The sequence below is a fragment of the Salmo trutta genome, chromosome 5 (genome assembly GCF_901001165.1).
Source record: "Salmo trutta chromosome 5, fSalTru1.1, whole genome shotgun sequence".
Lineage (NCBI taxonomy): Eukaryota > Metazoa > Chordata > Actinopteri > Salmoniformes > Salmonidae > Salmo > Salmo trutta.
In genome coordinates this window covers 18990860-19008000 of record NC_042961.1, presented here as the reverse complement: position 1 = coordinate 19008000, position 17141 = coordinate 18990860, and the positions used below count along the sequence as shown (strand labels likewise).

Genomic DNA, 17141 nt, shown 5'->3' with positions numbered 1-17141 from the left:
GTCGGAGCTAGCAAGTGCAAGCTAACTAGCTAAATTGCCATAAATGTTTAATGCTTTTCGATCTGCCCCCAAATTAATGTCATTGGTTCAGAGTTTGTTTTGATATTTTAACCTGTGTGTCTTGATCGCGTTTGGTGTAGGGGGACAAAATAATTTTATGCCCGATGGCGCACGTGCACAGACGGTTTGGGTGCCGTGTAACGCGAGTACATTGTCTTTAAAGAACATCTGCCCTAAAACAAAAAAAATCGTTATGTGGCATCGATATGAGTCAGAAACCTTTATTCTAGTGTCAACGGAGTCTCGTCTAAAACGGAGATTGGAACCTGAGTGCGTCACGAGTAAATGAAGGATGGGTTTGGATTACAATTATGTCAACAATTCATGGCCCCTTTTGCCAAGCTCGTGTAAATCACCCTTCCGCCTACTGCGCTTCCCTTCATTGAATGGGGCTCAATTGTTTCATCACCCCCAGCGCGTTCAAAGGATCATGGCTATTTGAGACTGAAAAGCCCTATACGCATTTACCATGCCTCTGGCTCTGGTTCGACAATGCATGCTTCCAGCAGGATGCACAGTTTACTATGGTTTGCATGCCCTGCTAAAGGGGCTCCCGAAAGGCACTGCATCTCAGTGCTAGAGGCATCACTAGAGACCCTGGTTTGATTCCAGGCTGTATCACAAGCAGCTGTGATTGGGAGTCCCATAGGGGTAGGCCGTCATTGTAAATAAGAATTTGTTCTTAACTGACTTGCCTAGTTAAATAAAGGTTAAAAGGACCCTACTGTGTGGAATAGGTGGTGAGAATTGGTCCCCAACCGTGGTGAAATATACTGGTAGCTAGACCATAGACATTTTTACATTTTAGTCATTTAGCAGACGCTCTTATCCAGAGCGACTTATAGTAGTAAATGCATACATTTCTTTTCTGTGCTGGCCCCCCGTGGGAATCAAACCCACAACCCTGGCGTTGCAAACACCATGCTCTACCATCTGAGCTACAGGGAAGGCTTAGACTGCTGGTTATGTATCTGGTTATGAATATTTTGATAATCATTATCACTATCATTGCTAGCATAGCTGACATTAGCTACCTAATGATTGCGATGTTGCCAGATTGACTTTAAATGCAGTATAACATTAGCCAGCTAACTAAGATTGAGGGGACCACCGTATTTTAGGTAGCTAACATTAGCATTGCTAGCTATTTTTGACACACTTTGCTAGTAACAATAATCACTCTAAATTAAATTTGACGACATAATATGGCAACGTTTTTTCCTACTCATTATTTGCCTACATAAGCAATGTCATGATATTTCCAAGCCGCTATAAATTAATGTAATTTGAACTAAACAGTCACATTAGCCTCCGAGGTGCAACCCTGTCAAGGGCACAAATACATATTTAATGCAGCTATGGTAGTACTAGCTAACTCATGTCTGACTACAACAGTACCCAGCACAGAGGCTGAAAAAACAGTACCCCCTCAGGAGGCTGAAGAAATTTGGCTTGGCCCCTAAGACCATCAAATTTTTACAGATGCACAATTGAGAGCATCTTGCCAGTCTGTATCACAGGCTGGTACGGCAACTGCACTGCCCGCAACCGCAGGGCTCTCCAGAGGGTGGTGCGGTCTGCCCAATGCATCACCGGGGGCACACTGCCTGACACCAGGACACCTACAGCACCCGGTATCACAGGAAGGCCAAAAAGACAATCAAGGACATCAACCCCCCGTGCCACGGCCTGTTCACCCCGCTACTATCCAGAAGGCGAGGTCAGTACAGGTGCATCACAGCTGGGATAGAGAGACTGAAAAACAGCTTCTATCTCAAGGCCATCAGACGGTTAAATAACCATCACTAGCCGGCTACCACCTGGTTACTCAACCCTGCCCATAGAGGCTGCTGCCCAATATACATAGACAAAGAATTACTGGTCACTTTAATAATGGAACACGAGTCACTTTAATAATGTTTAGATACTGTTTTACTCATTTCATACACTACCGGTTAAAAGTTTACACCTACTAATTCAAGGGTTTTTCTTTATTTTTTACATTGTAGAATAATAGTGAAGATATCAAAACAATGAAATAACACATATGGAATCATGTAGTAACCAAAAACGTGTTAAACAAATCAAAATATATTTTATATTTGAGATTGTTCAAGTAGCCACCCCTTGCCTTGATGACAGCTTTGCACACTCTTGGCATTCTCTCAACCAGCTTCACCTGGAATGTTCTTCCAACTGTCTTGAAGGAGTTCCCACATATGCTGAACACTGGCTGCTTTTCCTTCACTCTGCAGTCATCCCAAACCATCTCAATTTGGTTGAGGTCAGGGGATTGTGGAGGCCAGGTCATCTGATGCAGCACTCCATTACTCTCCTTGGTCAAATAACCCTTACACAGCCTGGAGGTGTGTCGGGTCATTGTCCTGTTGAAAAACAAATGATAGTCCCAGTAAGCCCAAACCAGACGGGATGGCGTATCACTACAGAATGCTGTGGTAGCCATGCTGGTTAAGTGTGCCTTAAATTCTAAATAAATCACAGACAGTGTCACCAGCAAAGCACCCCCACACCATCAAACCTCCTCCTCCATGCTTCATGGTGGGAACCACACATGCGCAGATCATCCGTTCACCTACTCTGCATCTCACAAAGACACGGCAGTTGGAACCAAAAATCTCAAATTTGGACTCCAGACCAAAGGATACATTTCCTCCGGTCTAAGGTCAATTGCTCATATTTCTTGGCCCAAGCAAGTCTCTTCTACTTATTGGTGTCCTTTAGTAGTGGTTTCTTTGCAGCAAATCGACCATGAAGGCCTGATTCACACAGTCACCTCTGAACAGTTGACGTTGAGATGTGTCTGTTACTTGACCTTTGTGAAACATTTTTTGGGGCTGCAATTTCTGAGTCTGGTAACTCTAATGAATTGATCCTCTGCAGCAGAGGTAACTCTGGGTCTTCCATTCCTGTGGCAGTCCTCATGAGAGCCAGTTTCATCATAGCACTTGATGGTTTTGCGACTGCACTTAAAGAAACTTTCAAAGTTCTTGAAATTTTTCGTATTGACTGACCTTCATGTCTTAAAGTAATGATGGACTTTCGTTTCTCTTTGCTTATTTGAGCTGTTCTTGACATAATATGGACCAGATCTTTTACCAAATAGGGCTATCTTCTGTTTACCAACACAACTGATTGGCTCAAACACTCTCAGATGGAAAGAAATTCCACAAATGAACTTTTAAGAAGGCACACCTGTTAATTGAAATACATTCCAGCTGACTACCTCATGAATCTCGATGAGAGAATGACAAGATTGTGCAACCTTTCATCAAGGCAAAGGTTGGGTATTTGAAAAACCTTTGACTGGTACTGTATGTATATACTGTATTCTATTCTACTGTATTTTAGTCAATGCCACTCCGACATAGCTCGTCCTAATATTTATATATTTCTTAATTCCATTCTTTTACTTTTAGATTTATGTGTATTGTTGTGAATTGTTAGATACTACTGCATTGTTGGAGCAAGGAACACAAGCATTTTGCTACAACTGCAATACATTCGGAAAGTATTCAGACCCTTTGACATTTTCCACATTTTGTTACCTTACAGTCTTATTCTAAAATGTATTACATTCATTGTTTTCCGCATCAATCTACACACAATACCCCATAATGACAGCGAAAACAGTTTTTTTGAATTCTTTTGAAAAGTTAATAAAAATATAAAACAGAAATACCTTCTTTACATAAGTATTCAGACCCTTTGCTATGAGATTCGAAATTGAGCTCAGGTGCATCCTGTTTCCAGTGATCATCCTTGAGATATTTCTACAACTTGATTGGAGTCCACCTGTGGTAAATTAAGTTGATTTGACATGATTTGGAAAGGCACACACCTGTCCCACACTTGACAATGCATGTCAGAGCAAAAACAAGCCATGGGATCGAAGGAATTGTTCGTAGAGCTCGGAGACAGGATTGTGTTGAGGCACATATCTGAGTGGGTACCAACAAATGTATGCAGCATTGAAGGTCCCCAAGAACACAGTGGCCTCCATCATTCTTAAATGGAAGAAGTTTGGAACCACCAAGACTCTTCCTAGAGCTGGCCACCCGGCCAAACTGAGCAATCGGGGGAGAAGGGCCTTGGTCAGGGAGGTGACCAAGAACCCGATGGTCACTCTGACAGAGCTCCAGAGTTCCTCTGTGGAGATGGGAGAACCTTCCAGAAGGACAACCATCTCTGCAGGACTCCACCAATCAGGCCTTCATGGTCGAGTGGCCAGACGGAGCCACTCCTTAGTAAAAGGCACATGACAGCCTGCTTGGAGTTTGCCAAAAGGCACCTAAAGACTCTCAGACCATGAGAATCAATATTCTCGGGTCTGGTGAAACCAAGATTGAACTCTTTGGCTTGAAGGCCAAGCGTCATGTCTGAAGGATGGTGGTGGCAGCATCATCATGTGGGGATGTTTTTCAGCGGCAGGAACTGAGAGACTAGTCAGGATTGAGGCAAAGATGAATGGAGCGAAGTACAGAGAGATCCTTGGTGAAAACCTGCTCCAGAGCTTTCAGGACCTCAAACTTGGGTGAAGGTTCACCTTCCAGCAGGACAATGACCTTAAGCACATAGCCCAATCGTGTCAGTGTGTTATACAGCCCAATCCTTAGATTTGGGCAAATGGACCATAGAAATAGAAATGCCATTCTAGTTCTGGTTAGATAGCTGAAGTTGTACTCCGCACACAACTGATATGTTAGGTTAAGTGTTGGCATACTGTCTTTATAAGCACATTAATATGATAATTACAGCAGAAAATGTTTTGTCTTTGTAACACGAACACATTCATACATTTTTTTGTTGATGTATGTACAGTCAAGCTGGGCGATGCTTGTGCAATGTCCACATGTAGGGATATTAGTTCTGGGATTTGTCTTCCGGGAAAGATTTACCAGCGGACATAAGGAGAGACGAGACGAGACAAAACTAGCCAGTTATAGAATATTGTGTTGTAGAACAGCTGAGCTGACTGAAGACTGTGTGCATTCAACCTCCAGTAGTTGGTATCGTCTCCACAGTAGTGGAGAGTGTCCCATGGTGGCGGTGGGGTTATGGTATGGGCAGGCATAAGCTACGGACAACGAACACAACTGCATTTTATCAATGGCAATTTGAACACACGTGACGAGATCCTGAGGCCCATTGTCATGCCATTCATCTGCCGCCATGACCTCATGTTTCAGCATGATAATGCACAGCCCCATGTCGCAAGGATCTGTACACAATTCCTTGAAGCTGAAAAAGTCCCAGTTCTTCCATGGCTTGCATACTCACCAGACCTGTCACCCATTGAGCATGTTTGCGATGCTCTGGATCATTGTGTACGACTGTGTTCCAGTTCCCGCCAATATCCAGCAACTTCGCACAGCCATTGAAGAGGAGTGGGACAACACTCCACAGGCCACAATCAACAGCCAGATCAGGAGATGTGTCACACTGCATGAGGCAAATGGTGGTCACACCAGATACTGACTGGTTTTCTGATCCACGCCCCTACCTTTCTTGTTTAAGGTATGCATCTGTTGGTCACAGATATCTGTATTACCATTCATGTGAAATCCATAGATTAGGGCGTAATGAATTCATTTCAATTGACTGATTTCCTTATACGTACTGCAACTCAGTAAAATCTTTGAAATTGTTGCATGTGGCGTTTATATTTTTGTTCAGTATAGAATGAGTGTCTTATAATACACATTCCAGACACTGGCTCTTGCTATCTTGACATAACTGATTTGGCAGAGAAATATCATCTAGATTGTATAGCCAGGTTCAGCTATCACCAACCTATGCTTGGTAGCTGCTGTCAGCTTAGCTAAACACAAGGTCAGCGCAGGCTTCAGCCTTCACATATAACTGAATTATCTGACCTTCTTGAGATGGTGAGTCAGTCAGGAGGGGAGAAGTCCTCAACTTCAAAACTTCGCGCTCTCTTTAGCAAAGCTAGCTTATCTTACTTCGCTGTTTTCACTACTGCTCTTGTTTGTTGTGATTAAATGACAAAGTCACACCCAAGAATCACCCATATCAAACCACACCACCAAGACAACTCTCGTTTGCCTTCTGTCATGGCCACTAACATTTCTTAATTAGCATTGATGAAAAATGAGGCCAAATCAGGAAGTGCAATTGACTTTAAAATTTCAATCACGCTGTAACGCTGAACTTCTGCAATATGGATTGAAAGCCCGGTTTTGACTACACAAGCGGCACTCGCCTAGCCACGCTAGCTTCTCCCTCGTGTGGATGCTAACTAGCAAGCAAGCTAGGTAGTGCTAGGTATCAACAGCCATTTTCTGCTAATCCAGTAGGGGCTGGAAGCTATGGTGAGCTTTGACTGGTCACTCGAGTCGCAATATTGCAGAGGATTTGCATGAAGTTCAGATTTACCCAACTTTAGTCCTACCTTGTTCAGCTCCCTCGCCCATGCTCGCATCGCTCAACGGTCCCCCACCCACTCCACTTCTCTTGCTTTCCTTCCATTGAAAGTGAATGGCTTCCGATGTTTCCCCAAGCGATGCCGATGTATAGTGTGAACACATTGTAGTCACACACTGCACACTTCCAGTCCTGCCATGCACACACACCAACACAATCTCTCACAAACGCACACATGCACGCACACACACACACACACACACACACACACACACACACACACACACACACACACACACACACACACACACACACACACACACACACACACACCCTTGGAATTGTTATCAACAGTGCAGGTTTTGGAGGCTGACAAAAAAATATATAGCAGCTATAATCAATAAATCATCTCAATTTCATTAATATTTCCAACAACTCCTACATTTTTACAAAGAACCTTGTATCTATAATGAGATGATGCAGAAACCCAAGTTTTTCAGCTGCTGTCAGTAATTGTTACCTTTGACAAAGCTACAATCCAGAAAAGCAACACCACCATCTACAGGACATAATTGTACACCACAGCAGGCAAATGAAATGATGGCTGCGTAGTACCATAACGCTTCTTACAGACTCCCTACTAATGTCTACTTTTTATAATCTGTGAGATGGTAGGTATAACTCTCCTTTCCTTTCCTCTCTCCCTCTGTTCTGTTTGTATGTAACACTGCAGTGATCAGGTGATGGCTGGCTCCTATTTCTCTGCTCCAGCACAAATAAGCCAAACCAGGAAGTAAACACGCAACGTCATCACAATTCTTGGTCCTTTGGGAAACACTGGGGCCCAATTACGCTGTTCCTGAATCAGTCACATACCAAACCCACATAGCTTTGTCCCTTGTGGGCTAACCCAGATTAGCCCTCCTGACAACACACAGCCATGTAGCCTACTGATTCAAATCAATGCCATACCAACAGTTTACCCACAGTATTGTGCTTAAAAATACTGCTCCTGCTCACCTGTAGAGGGCAATCACTAGATGGCCATGCTATAAAAGACAAACATTTCTGTATTATCAGAATCGATGAGCACATTAGTAATTTGTTATCACCCCCACTACAGATACAATAGGTCATTAATTAACTCAGTTTCAGCGGTAGGTCAAGTGGGTTGATGAGGGCGAGATTCAAACATGGCTTGTTTACAGGCAGTGACGAGCAATTTCAAAACAGCTAGGGTTTTGAAATTGTCCATACAAGCTCATTTAAAATGCAGATGATGTGCAGTTTCAGTGAAAGGAAGATTAGGTTTGTACATGGCAGTGTGAATCTCAATTTAGTATTCAGCTCTTAGTAAAAGACAGTCAATACCATTGAAAAGGGTCAGTAAATGTGTTTGGCACAGTCTAAAAGGAATGTCAAAATATAAAACAAACATAACACAACACATAAAATAAGAAAATTCACATACTTCACCTAGGCTATTTTGAGGGTGGGGGTTAGATGGTCAAAACAGAAGTGGTCAATCTGGTATGGTGGGGTACTGCAGGGTAAATGTGAATCATTTTGGTGAAAAAAGAAAAACAGCACAACATTGTCATGTCTGACATGTATCCAACCACTTCCTTGTTCCTTGTCAACAAAAGATTCTTAAAGCAAAGCTGGGTATATTTATATTTTTATTGATTTACATTAATATATAAGTAAAGTAATTTGCGGGTACAAAAGTACATCTATCTGTAAATATCACTACGCTGAGATTATGTAATATGTAAGCTTCTCATGTGTCTTTACTTTGATTATCTCTTGCGGAAATTGAGAATGATATTCTGAGAATGTGGCCTGATACTTTCGAAGTTACTTGCTGCACAACATTCCTAAAACCAGTCGCTTTCTAATCACTCTGGCAGAGAATTAACCTGAGACTGTGGACTAACTTCACTTTCTTATACAGCATGTTGTTATCGTTCTCATTCTCATCTGAACTTTATTTACCCAGGAGCAGGCCATTGAGATTGAAAAATATATTTTACAAGAGAGATTAGGCATATAAGTGGCAGTAGAAAGACCAAATAATTTATAGAACAAATAATTTATAGTGTAAATAAAGATTGCTGATAAAATGCTAAGGATCGATGTTTAAAAAACTGCAACTTGTGTTTGTGGATTACAATACTGAATCTATATTTTACTAAACCTGCTCTGTTTGACTTGCGACAGTTAGATGGTTGAAAGATTATAATTTTAACAGAACGGGTGCCCAAAAATATATTTAGCTAGTAAAGACTATAGAAAACCACTCCCCCAAAGTGAAGAAACTCCAGTATGTTTTTCTATCGGACACAGTAATGGCTTCACATGTATACTAGAAGTCCCTCAACCCAATTTAGAAATCGCCATGGTTGGATGAGATAAAAGTAGCTACAGCATTCTGAGGTTGCAAATAATTTAGTTTAAGGCAATAAACCAATGACATTTGTAGTTGACATATCAACTTTCATAGCGTACTAATTGAACATTCCAAATGGCGCACACTATATGCATGGGCAGGTGTACCCACCATTGAACATTTGTTTGGAATTTTAAATGTCTGTGTTTATTAGTTTCATCTGCCTTCCTCAGGCGGCGTGGACCCAGATCTCATTGTGTCGGCCAATCAGAGTCCACGGGCCTTCATACCCTGCCGCGATGTACCGGTGGGAGTCAAAGGCTCTCCCAGCCTGTGTCAGAGCATCACGTAGCTTCTTCAAATTCTCCTGGAAGTTGTACTCTGACGGAAAACCACTGAAAGTCCTGAGAGAGAGAGAGAAAGAGAGTTAAAAAACAGAGACATGGACTTAAAACTTCTACAGCAGGATTTGGCCTCTAGTTAGTGAAACAGGATGGCAACGGTGGTTCTTCACCTGACATATATGGTGCAGGCAGGCATAGTCTCGTTCCTGATTGAGGCATCATTGGGAGTGGGGAGGACTGTATCTTCTGGAGCCACATAGAAAGAGAAAGATGCATGCTTTTCTCCACCATCCTCTACCTCAGTCGTAGAAATAAGTGCAGGCCAGGTATGAGTATTGACATGTTCACCTGAGAAGGAATGATAAAAAACACGACACACATTTTACAACCAAAAACCAGATAAAAAGGGCTCATTGAAATATGATATTCATTCAAATTATTCATCCTTTAGAAAAGTTTAATTTAAAGATTTTAAGTTAATATTTTAAATACTGAAATTGTGCATGCTTCCAGTTGTGTAGGCTAATGTAATTACACTGCACTTGTCTATGTTACTAGGCTACCGTGTAATAATAGGTATTTTTCTCTTTAATGTTGAATGTTAATGTTAAGTGGATGGTCATATTAAACATATCTTCATAAGAGGGCCATAAACAGTACCTAGTAATGACACGTACAGTTAGAAAGCTCAGATGTCCTGCTTTTTGGGGTATTTATTATTTATCTATGATTTGTATGCAATTTGTCCACTAGTATACACTGCTATAGTAAATCAAATGAAAAATAGTACATCGTAGATTTTATTTTCAAAATGTCATATGCTATGAACAACCTATTCATGAAAAATAGGGGAATAGGGCTTAATCTACATATACTCAACTTTACAATTGACATGATATACGATTTGAGCTGCCTTATACTATAATCATTTTTAGGTAACTCGTTATCAGGGATAATCCTAATAATTTCCTGGTGGACTGCTCTCATTCATTGTGGTCTCTCCCCCAGTGAATGTACCAGAGTTGGCTAGCGAATCAACTGATTTGTCACAATCCCAATTTTCATATAATATAAAGTGTGTCCCTCTGTGGTAAACACAAAGTGATTTCTTGACATTGTGTTCAATTGTATTTATTTTAAATTCGTAACAAATCGACGTGTGTTTGTCATAGAACAATGGTACACTTTCATATCGCTGCGGTAGACTATAAGCATTGGGGCGCTATGCTGCTTATGTGCCTGAGATGTAGTTATGCCCGAGCCTCCAACGGCTGTGGATATATAACTTGATACATTTAACCTAATTTAGCAGGCGTAAAAAAAAAACGCCTGAAACTACTTCCCCTACATACTGGTCAGCCGAGAAGAAAAAAACTGTCGGGGGAGGTTCTCTTCTGCACTGTTAAATCGATCCAGTAAATGTGGAGGAGGAATTAAGATGGGAGTGTTGCCTTGTTAATGTCCAAAAGCGGAAGTCGTGTCACAGGCTCTCTTTCCAATTCCCTTGAAAACCGTAACACTCGGGTTTTGGAGACACGGCAGTGGCTACATATCCAAGAGTCAATCGAGGCTATTTGGCCTAAAATAAGTTGATTTATAAGCGAATAACCTTGATATGCCATGATAAAACAAATAACGAATGTCCACTAAATAGGGGATTTAACATTTAATTGGTATTGAACATTTGTAGGCTACATTAGTATTGAATAGTCACCTTTATGCAAATTACATTTCCTTGAAGCACATTTCAGTAAAACACAATACTGCATGCTAGAACTTGCAATTAATCAAGAAGGTCATTATTGCAGTTTAAACAATATTGAGACATCCACCTGCTTGATTGTCCCACTGGGTGTAGTCCCACAGTTTCGTGAATCCAGCCTTCACGTCGTGGTCAGAGACACCCAGACCGTCGACGGTTATCCAGCGGCTCACTTGGTACGCACGTTCCTCAAAGTCCTGTTTAAATAAAAACAACGCTAGGCTATTTAACAATTACATCTCAAGCTTCTTACATCAGTTATCATATGTGTCATAGATCTCTATATTCACTTACCTCATATTTATTAACGACCGTGAACTCAGGACAATCATAACTATGGCAAAACGGCGGCGCATCCCAACCGTGCGCCCCGTGTAAAAACACCACCGCCAGAACCGAGAGAAGCGTTGTTACCTGGGGATACTTCATCTTGTCGCTGCCTAAACTCGGATGACACTTTCAATTTTAACAGCTCTCTACTATCTTTGCATTTTCAGGACACACCTACAAACAGGTGTTGCCTGACTATTTTCTTCCTCGGGTGGTGGGGAAAGAGAGACAAATAAACAAAACTTTGCAATACGCCGGGGAGTCGTGCGCTGTGGCGCGGAGTTGCCTGGTTATGGTCTCCGTCCATAACAAGACAACGCCCCAACCCCTCCGCTGGGAATGGAGTTGAATACCTGAAGAAGATAAGAGAGGAGTGCAGGTGCCCAAGAGGCATACTCCCTATGAAATTGCACACGTATAGCCACGATAACCAAGGCTACTACTATATAGGAAAACACATTAAATGCGACAATAACTAATGTAAAGTAAATGGCAATGCTACTTTTCATGTAAATTCCATTGCCTGATCAAGATATACAGTATCTGCCAGACCCAAGCTTTTCTGCTTACAAGGGGTGGCTAACCTTATAGAACTGGTCCAACTGGTCCAGGGTCACTGCAGGATGCCAGATCTAAAATCTCATTCTGACAGACTCCTTTCCCTATTTTCTTAAACTAGTCTAGCCAGTTTCAGCTGCACAATGTAATGCAAAGTTATGACTTTGATGGGGCGACTTCGTCTAAACAGACAAGCAGTGAGACAAGTTATGACGTCTTTGGTTTGCTAATCAGAGGAGAATTGATAACTGTTTTCTGGTCTAGGTGTCTGTGGATGTACATTAACTTTGTGTGGGCCATGATTGCTCCTGGCTTGTCCTTGATGGATGGAGCCTGGGGAGAATAACAAAAAAACACCAGACATATCAGATGGCATTCAGCAGATATTTGAGGCTCCAGCCTTAACATAATTATTTGTTCAATTACCATGACGGAGATGACCACATGACAAACTGTCGAATACAGTGTAGCATGTGAAATGGTACATGTCAAAATCTAGTATGTACACTAAAAGAATAGTGATGGTGTTGAAAAAGAAGAAATGTTTACTGTAGCAATCCCTCTATATTGCAATAAAATGGAGGTAGAGATGATATAATTATTTTATTGAAACTATTATTATATTTTGATAAAACTACCAATTGAGACATAATCCAAATCACTGTGCATGTGAAAGTGTATTCCACTGCAATGCTCCATTCCTAATAAATGTATTATATATGTCCCGTGTGGCTCAGTTGGTAGAGCATGGTGTTTGCAACACTGGGGTTGTGGGTTTGATTCCCACGGGGGACCAGTATGGAAAAAAATATATATTTAATTGTATGAAATGTATGCATTCACTACTGTAAGTCGCTCTGGATAAGAGGGTCTGCTAAATGACTAAAATGTAAAAAAATATATATATTACTCACCTCCTGACTTAGAACTTGTCAAGGAGTGGAATGCAATAGCACAGACTGAAATATGTTCCTGGGATTCTTCTGATGGCATTGAGGAGTACACCACATCAGTCACTGGCTTTGTCAATAAGTGCATCGATAACGTTGTCCCCACAGTGACTGTACGTACATACCCCAACCAGAAGCCATGGATTACAGGCAATATCCTCACTGAGCTAAAGGGTAGAGCTGCTGCTTTCAAGGAGTAGGGCTCTAACTTGGAAGCATATAAGAAATCCTGCTATGCCATCAAACAGGCAAAGCGTCAATACAGGACTAAGATCGAATTGTACTACACCGGCTCCAACACTCGTCGGATGTGGCAGGGCTTGCAAACTATTACAGACTACAAAGGGAATCAAAGCCGAGAGCTGCCCAGTGACACCAGACTAGCTAATTTACTTTTATGCTCGCTTCGAGGCAAGTAACACTGAAACAGGCATGAGAGCATCAGCTGTTCCGGACGACTGTGTGATCACGCTCTCCGCAGCCGATGTGAGTAAGACCCTTAAAGAGGTCAACATTCACAAGGTTGCAGGGCCAGACGGATTACCAGGACATGTAATCCGAGCATGCGCTGACCAACTGGTAGTGTCTTCACTGACATTTTCAACCTCTCCCTGTCTGAGTCTGTAATAACAACATGTTTCAAGCAGATCACCATAGTCCCTTTTCCGAAGATCACTAAGGTAACCTGCCTTAATGACTACCGACCCGTAGCACTCACGTCTGTAGCCATGAAGTGCTTTGAAAGGCTAGTCATGGCTCACATCAACACAATTATCCCCGAAACCCTAGACCCACTCCAATTTGCATACCGCCCTAACAGATCCAAAGATGATGCAATCTCTATTGCACTCCACACTGCCCTTTCCCACCTGGACAAAAGGAACACCTATATGAGAATACTTATTCATTGACTACAGCTCAGCATTCAACACCATAGTGCCCTCAAAGCCCATCACTAAGTTAAGGACCCTGGGACTAAACACCTCCCTCTGCAACTGGATCCTGGACTTCCTGACGGGCCGCCCCCAGGTGGTAAGGGTAGGTAACAACACATCCGCCACACTGATCCTCAACACGGGGGCCCCTCAGCGATACATGCTCAGTCTGCTACTGTACTCCTTGTTCACTCATGACTGCATGCCCAGGTACGACTGCACAGCCAGGTACAACTCCAACACCATCATTAAGTTTGCCGATGACACAACAGTGGTAGGCCTGATCACCGACAACGATAAGATAGCCTATAGGGAGGAGGTCAGAGACCTGGCCATTTGGTGCGAGGACAACAAACTCTCCCTCAACGTGATCAAGACAAAGGAGATGATTGTGGACTTCTGGAAAAGGAGGACCGAGCACGCCCCAATTCTCATCGACGGGGATGTAGTGGAGCAGGTTGAGAGCTTCAAGTTCCTTGGTGTCCACATCACCAACAAACTAACATGGTCCAAGCACACCAAGACGGCAAAACCTATTCCCCCTCAGGAGACTGAAAAGATTTGGCATGGGTCGTCAGATCCTCAAAAGGTTCTACAGCTGCACCATCGAGAGCATCCTGACTGGTTGCATCACTGCCTGCTATGGCAACTGCTTGGCCTCCGACCGCAATGCACTACAGAGGGTTGTGAGTACAGCCCAGTACATCACTGGGGCCAAGCTTCTGGCCATCCAGGACCTCTACACCAGGCGGTGTCAGAGGAAGGCCCTAAGACTCCAGCCACCCTAGTCATAGACCTTACTCTCTGCTACCACATGGCAAGTGGTACCGGAGCGCCAAGTCTAGGTCCAAGAGGCTTCTAAACAGCTTCTACCCCAAGCCATAAGACTCCTGAACATCTAATCAAATGGCTACCCAGACTATTTGCATTGCCCCCCCCCCTCTTTTAGACTGCTGCTACTCTCTGTTATTATCTATGCATAGTCACTTTAAGAACTCTACCTACATGTGCATATTACCTCAATTACCTCAACTAACCGGTGCCCCCGCACATTGACCGGTGCCCCCGCACATTGACTCTGTACCCTCTGTATATAGCCTTGCTATTATTACTTTGATTTGTTTTTTTAGGTCGTTTTTTCATTTGTAATTTTTTAAACTGCATTGTTGGTTTGAGCATGTAAGTAAGAATTTCACTGTAAGGTGTTTTTGTATTCGGCACATGTGACAAATACAATTTGTTTTGATTTAATAGCTGCGCAGAGACAGCAACCAGGCTACTCTTGACTCACGGTATATAGCTTAACAATAGATATTCATTCTATGGTATCCTTTTTTATTATTTATATTGTTGTTAGGTCATTTGAATTGTAGGTTAAGTCTGATGATTAGGTAGGTGTTGATTAGGTAGGCCTGTAGTAAACCTACTTCCCACTGGGCACACACTGGTTGAATCAATGTATTTTCCATGTCATTTCAACTAAATTATGTTGCACCAACGTGGAATAGATGTTGAATTGACGACTGTGCCCAGTGGATTGTAGGCTGTTGTATACAGTAAATCTACCTGCTCCTTTTGTTTGCTTACATTTGGCACCTGCACTTTTGGACAGTGGTAAATAAAAGCATCCACTCCTCAACACACCTTACTTCCTGGTTTGTTCCTGCCACGAAGACCACCTCTCTGTCCACAACACTATGTTGTAGCGTTCATTAGTGAGTTATTGCGCTCAAATAGTCATGATGAGTGGTTGAAATCTGCCCAGTCATGGTATCAGAGCTCATTTTAGTGGTCATTAGAGCAACTAAATGTCTTCTACTATAACAGTGAGGTCATAGCAAATCTGAGACAAAGGGCAGAAAAAGCTGGAACATTAGTTGGCCTACATTGTGGGAGGCAACCTGTCTATCTAGAGCAACGGTTTCCAACCTTTTCCATTCGGAGGTTCACCAATTCACTGTTAACAGCTCTTGAGCACCACCATTCCCAAAGTCGCAGAATTTCTTTACATCAAATATCTTGTCAGTTAAATTTTTTCAATTTTATCAGTGAATGTAACAGATAAATGCCGAATAATATTATTATTTTTATAAACAATTTGCATTGTGAAAAGTAACGAAAAATGTATTATAATACCATTAATACTCCCAACAGATATTATTTTTTGAAGAAAGATTTGATAAATAATGAAACAAATTGCCGACCACCTGCAGTATCCCCACGGACCACCCGTGGTCTGTGGAACACAGATTAAAATCCATTGGTCTAGAGCAGGGATGGGCAACTGATGCCGGTGGGGGTCACAAAAAATCTAAACTCATCATGAGGGGCCGCAGTGGCTGGCGGGTCTGGGTATCCACATCCATACCCGGAGAGAAAACGTATATACATTTTCAGAGTTAATATTAGTAATTCGACTATGATTACTATAAGTTTAGATATCTGGCTAGACTAACAAAAAAAATTGCTGACCTGGGCTAATTGAGTGACTACCAGTGACTGACATAACAAGAGAAAAACTGCTAATGCACAAGCAAATGTCAAAATTGTACCTTGGTGTATTCTACTATTCTAACTCTCAACAGTAAGGCCAGTTGCCGATCACTGGTCTAGAGACTAATGGCACAGGGGTTCCCAAACTTTTAATTTTGAGGCAACCTAAATATAATTAGGGCTACATAAACGCAAACCATTCGTTATTTTTTACCTATTTCCTCACATTTTCCACCTTAGGCCTACTTCCTGGATCCAGTCCCATGCTGCTTTTGGTTGGACTTTAAGATCAAATTCATAAACACACGGTCACTTAAACATCGCTATATATTCATATTCGTGGACTAATTTAAGCTACTTCTATCCAATGCCTTCATTGCCTTTTCACGCTTGACCATTATATATTTTTTTAAAGTTTATATGGAAGTTGTATGGAAGCCTGTTCCTGCCACCACAAAAAAATTATTGGACTACGAGTTATGAGATAGGAAGTCATTATTATGAGATAGTAAGTCATTATTATGAGAAAATCAGTCATTATTATGAGATATGTACTGTAAGTAACAATTATGAGATATTATACAATGGGTGGGTCTAATTCTGGATGCTGATTGGTTAAAACCGTATTCCAGCCGGTGTCTATTCCACAAGTTACCACCAGCTAAATCTATGATTTTGAAAGGCTTATATACTCTGTTCCATCTGACTGCGAAATCCACTGTCTCATCAGCTCAGCCAGGCAATTTATATATTAGATCCACACTCTAAAAAGCATCTAGACATTATCTCCCATTTCATTGTAAAAAGCATACAGACATTATCTCCACTTTCTTTTAGACTAGCATTTGGTTTTCAACCACGGAGATTTGTAATAACCTTGCTGTCTGTCTCTCCGACATTTGCAACATTGTTTGAATA

At 41.9% G+C, this 17141-nt stretch overlaps 1 protein-coding gene across 1 annotated transcript; it reads right to left on the bottom strand.

Moving 5' to 3' along the window:
• Positions 1 to 8124: 8124 nt before the first annotated feature.
• Positions 8125 to 11589, bottom strand: soul2 (heme-binding protein soul2). The gene is made up of 4 exons (XM_029752793.1): positions 11252 to 11589; positions 11028 to 11154; positions 9366 to 9543; positions 8125 to 9255 (listed from the first exon to the last, which is right to left on the bottom strand). The coding sequence occupies exons 1-4, from the start codon at positions 11384 to 11386 to the stop codon at positions 9081 to 9083; spliced, it is 615 nt and encodes a 204-aa protein (XP_029608653.1). The 5' UTR covers positions 11387 to 11589; the 3' UTR covers positions 8125 to 9080.
• Between the last annotated feature and the right edge of the window lie 5552 nt (positions 11590 to 17141).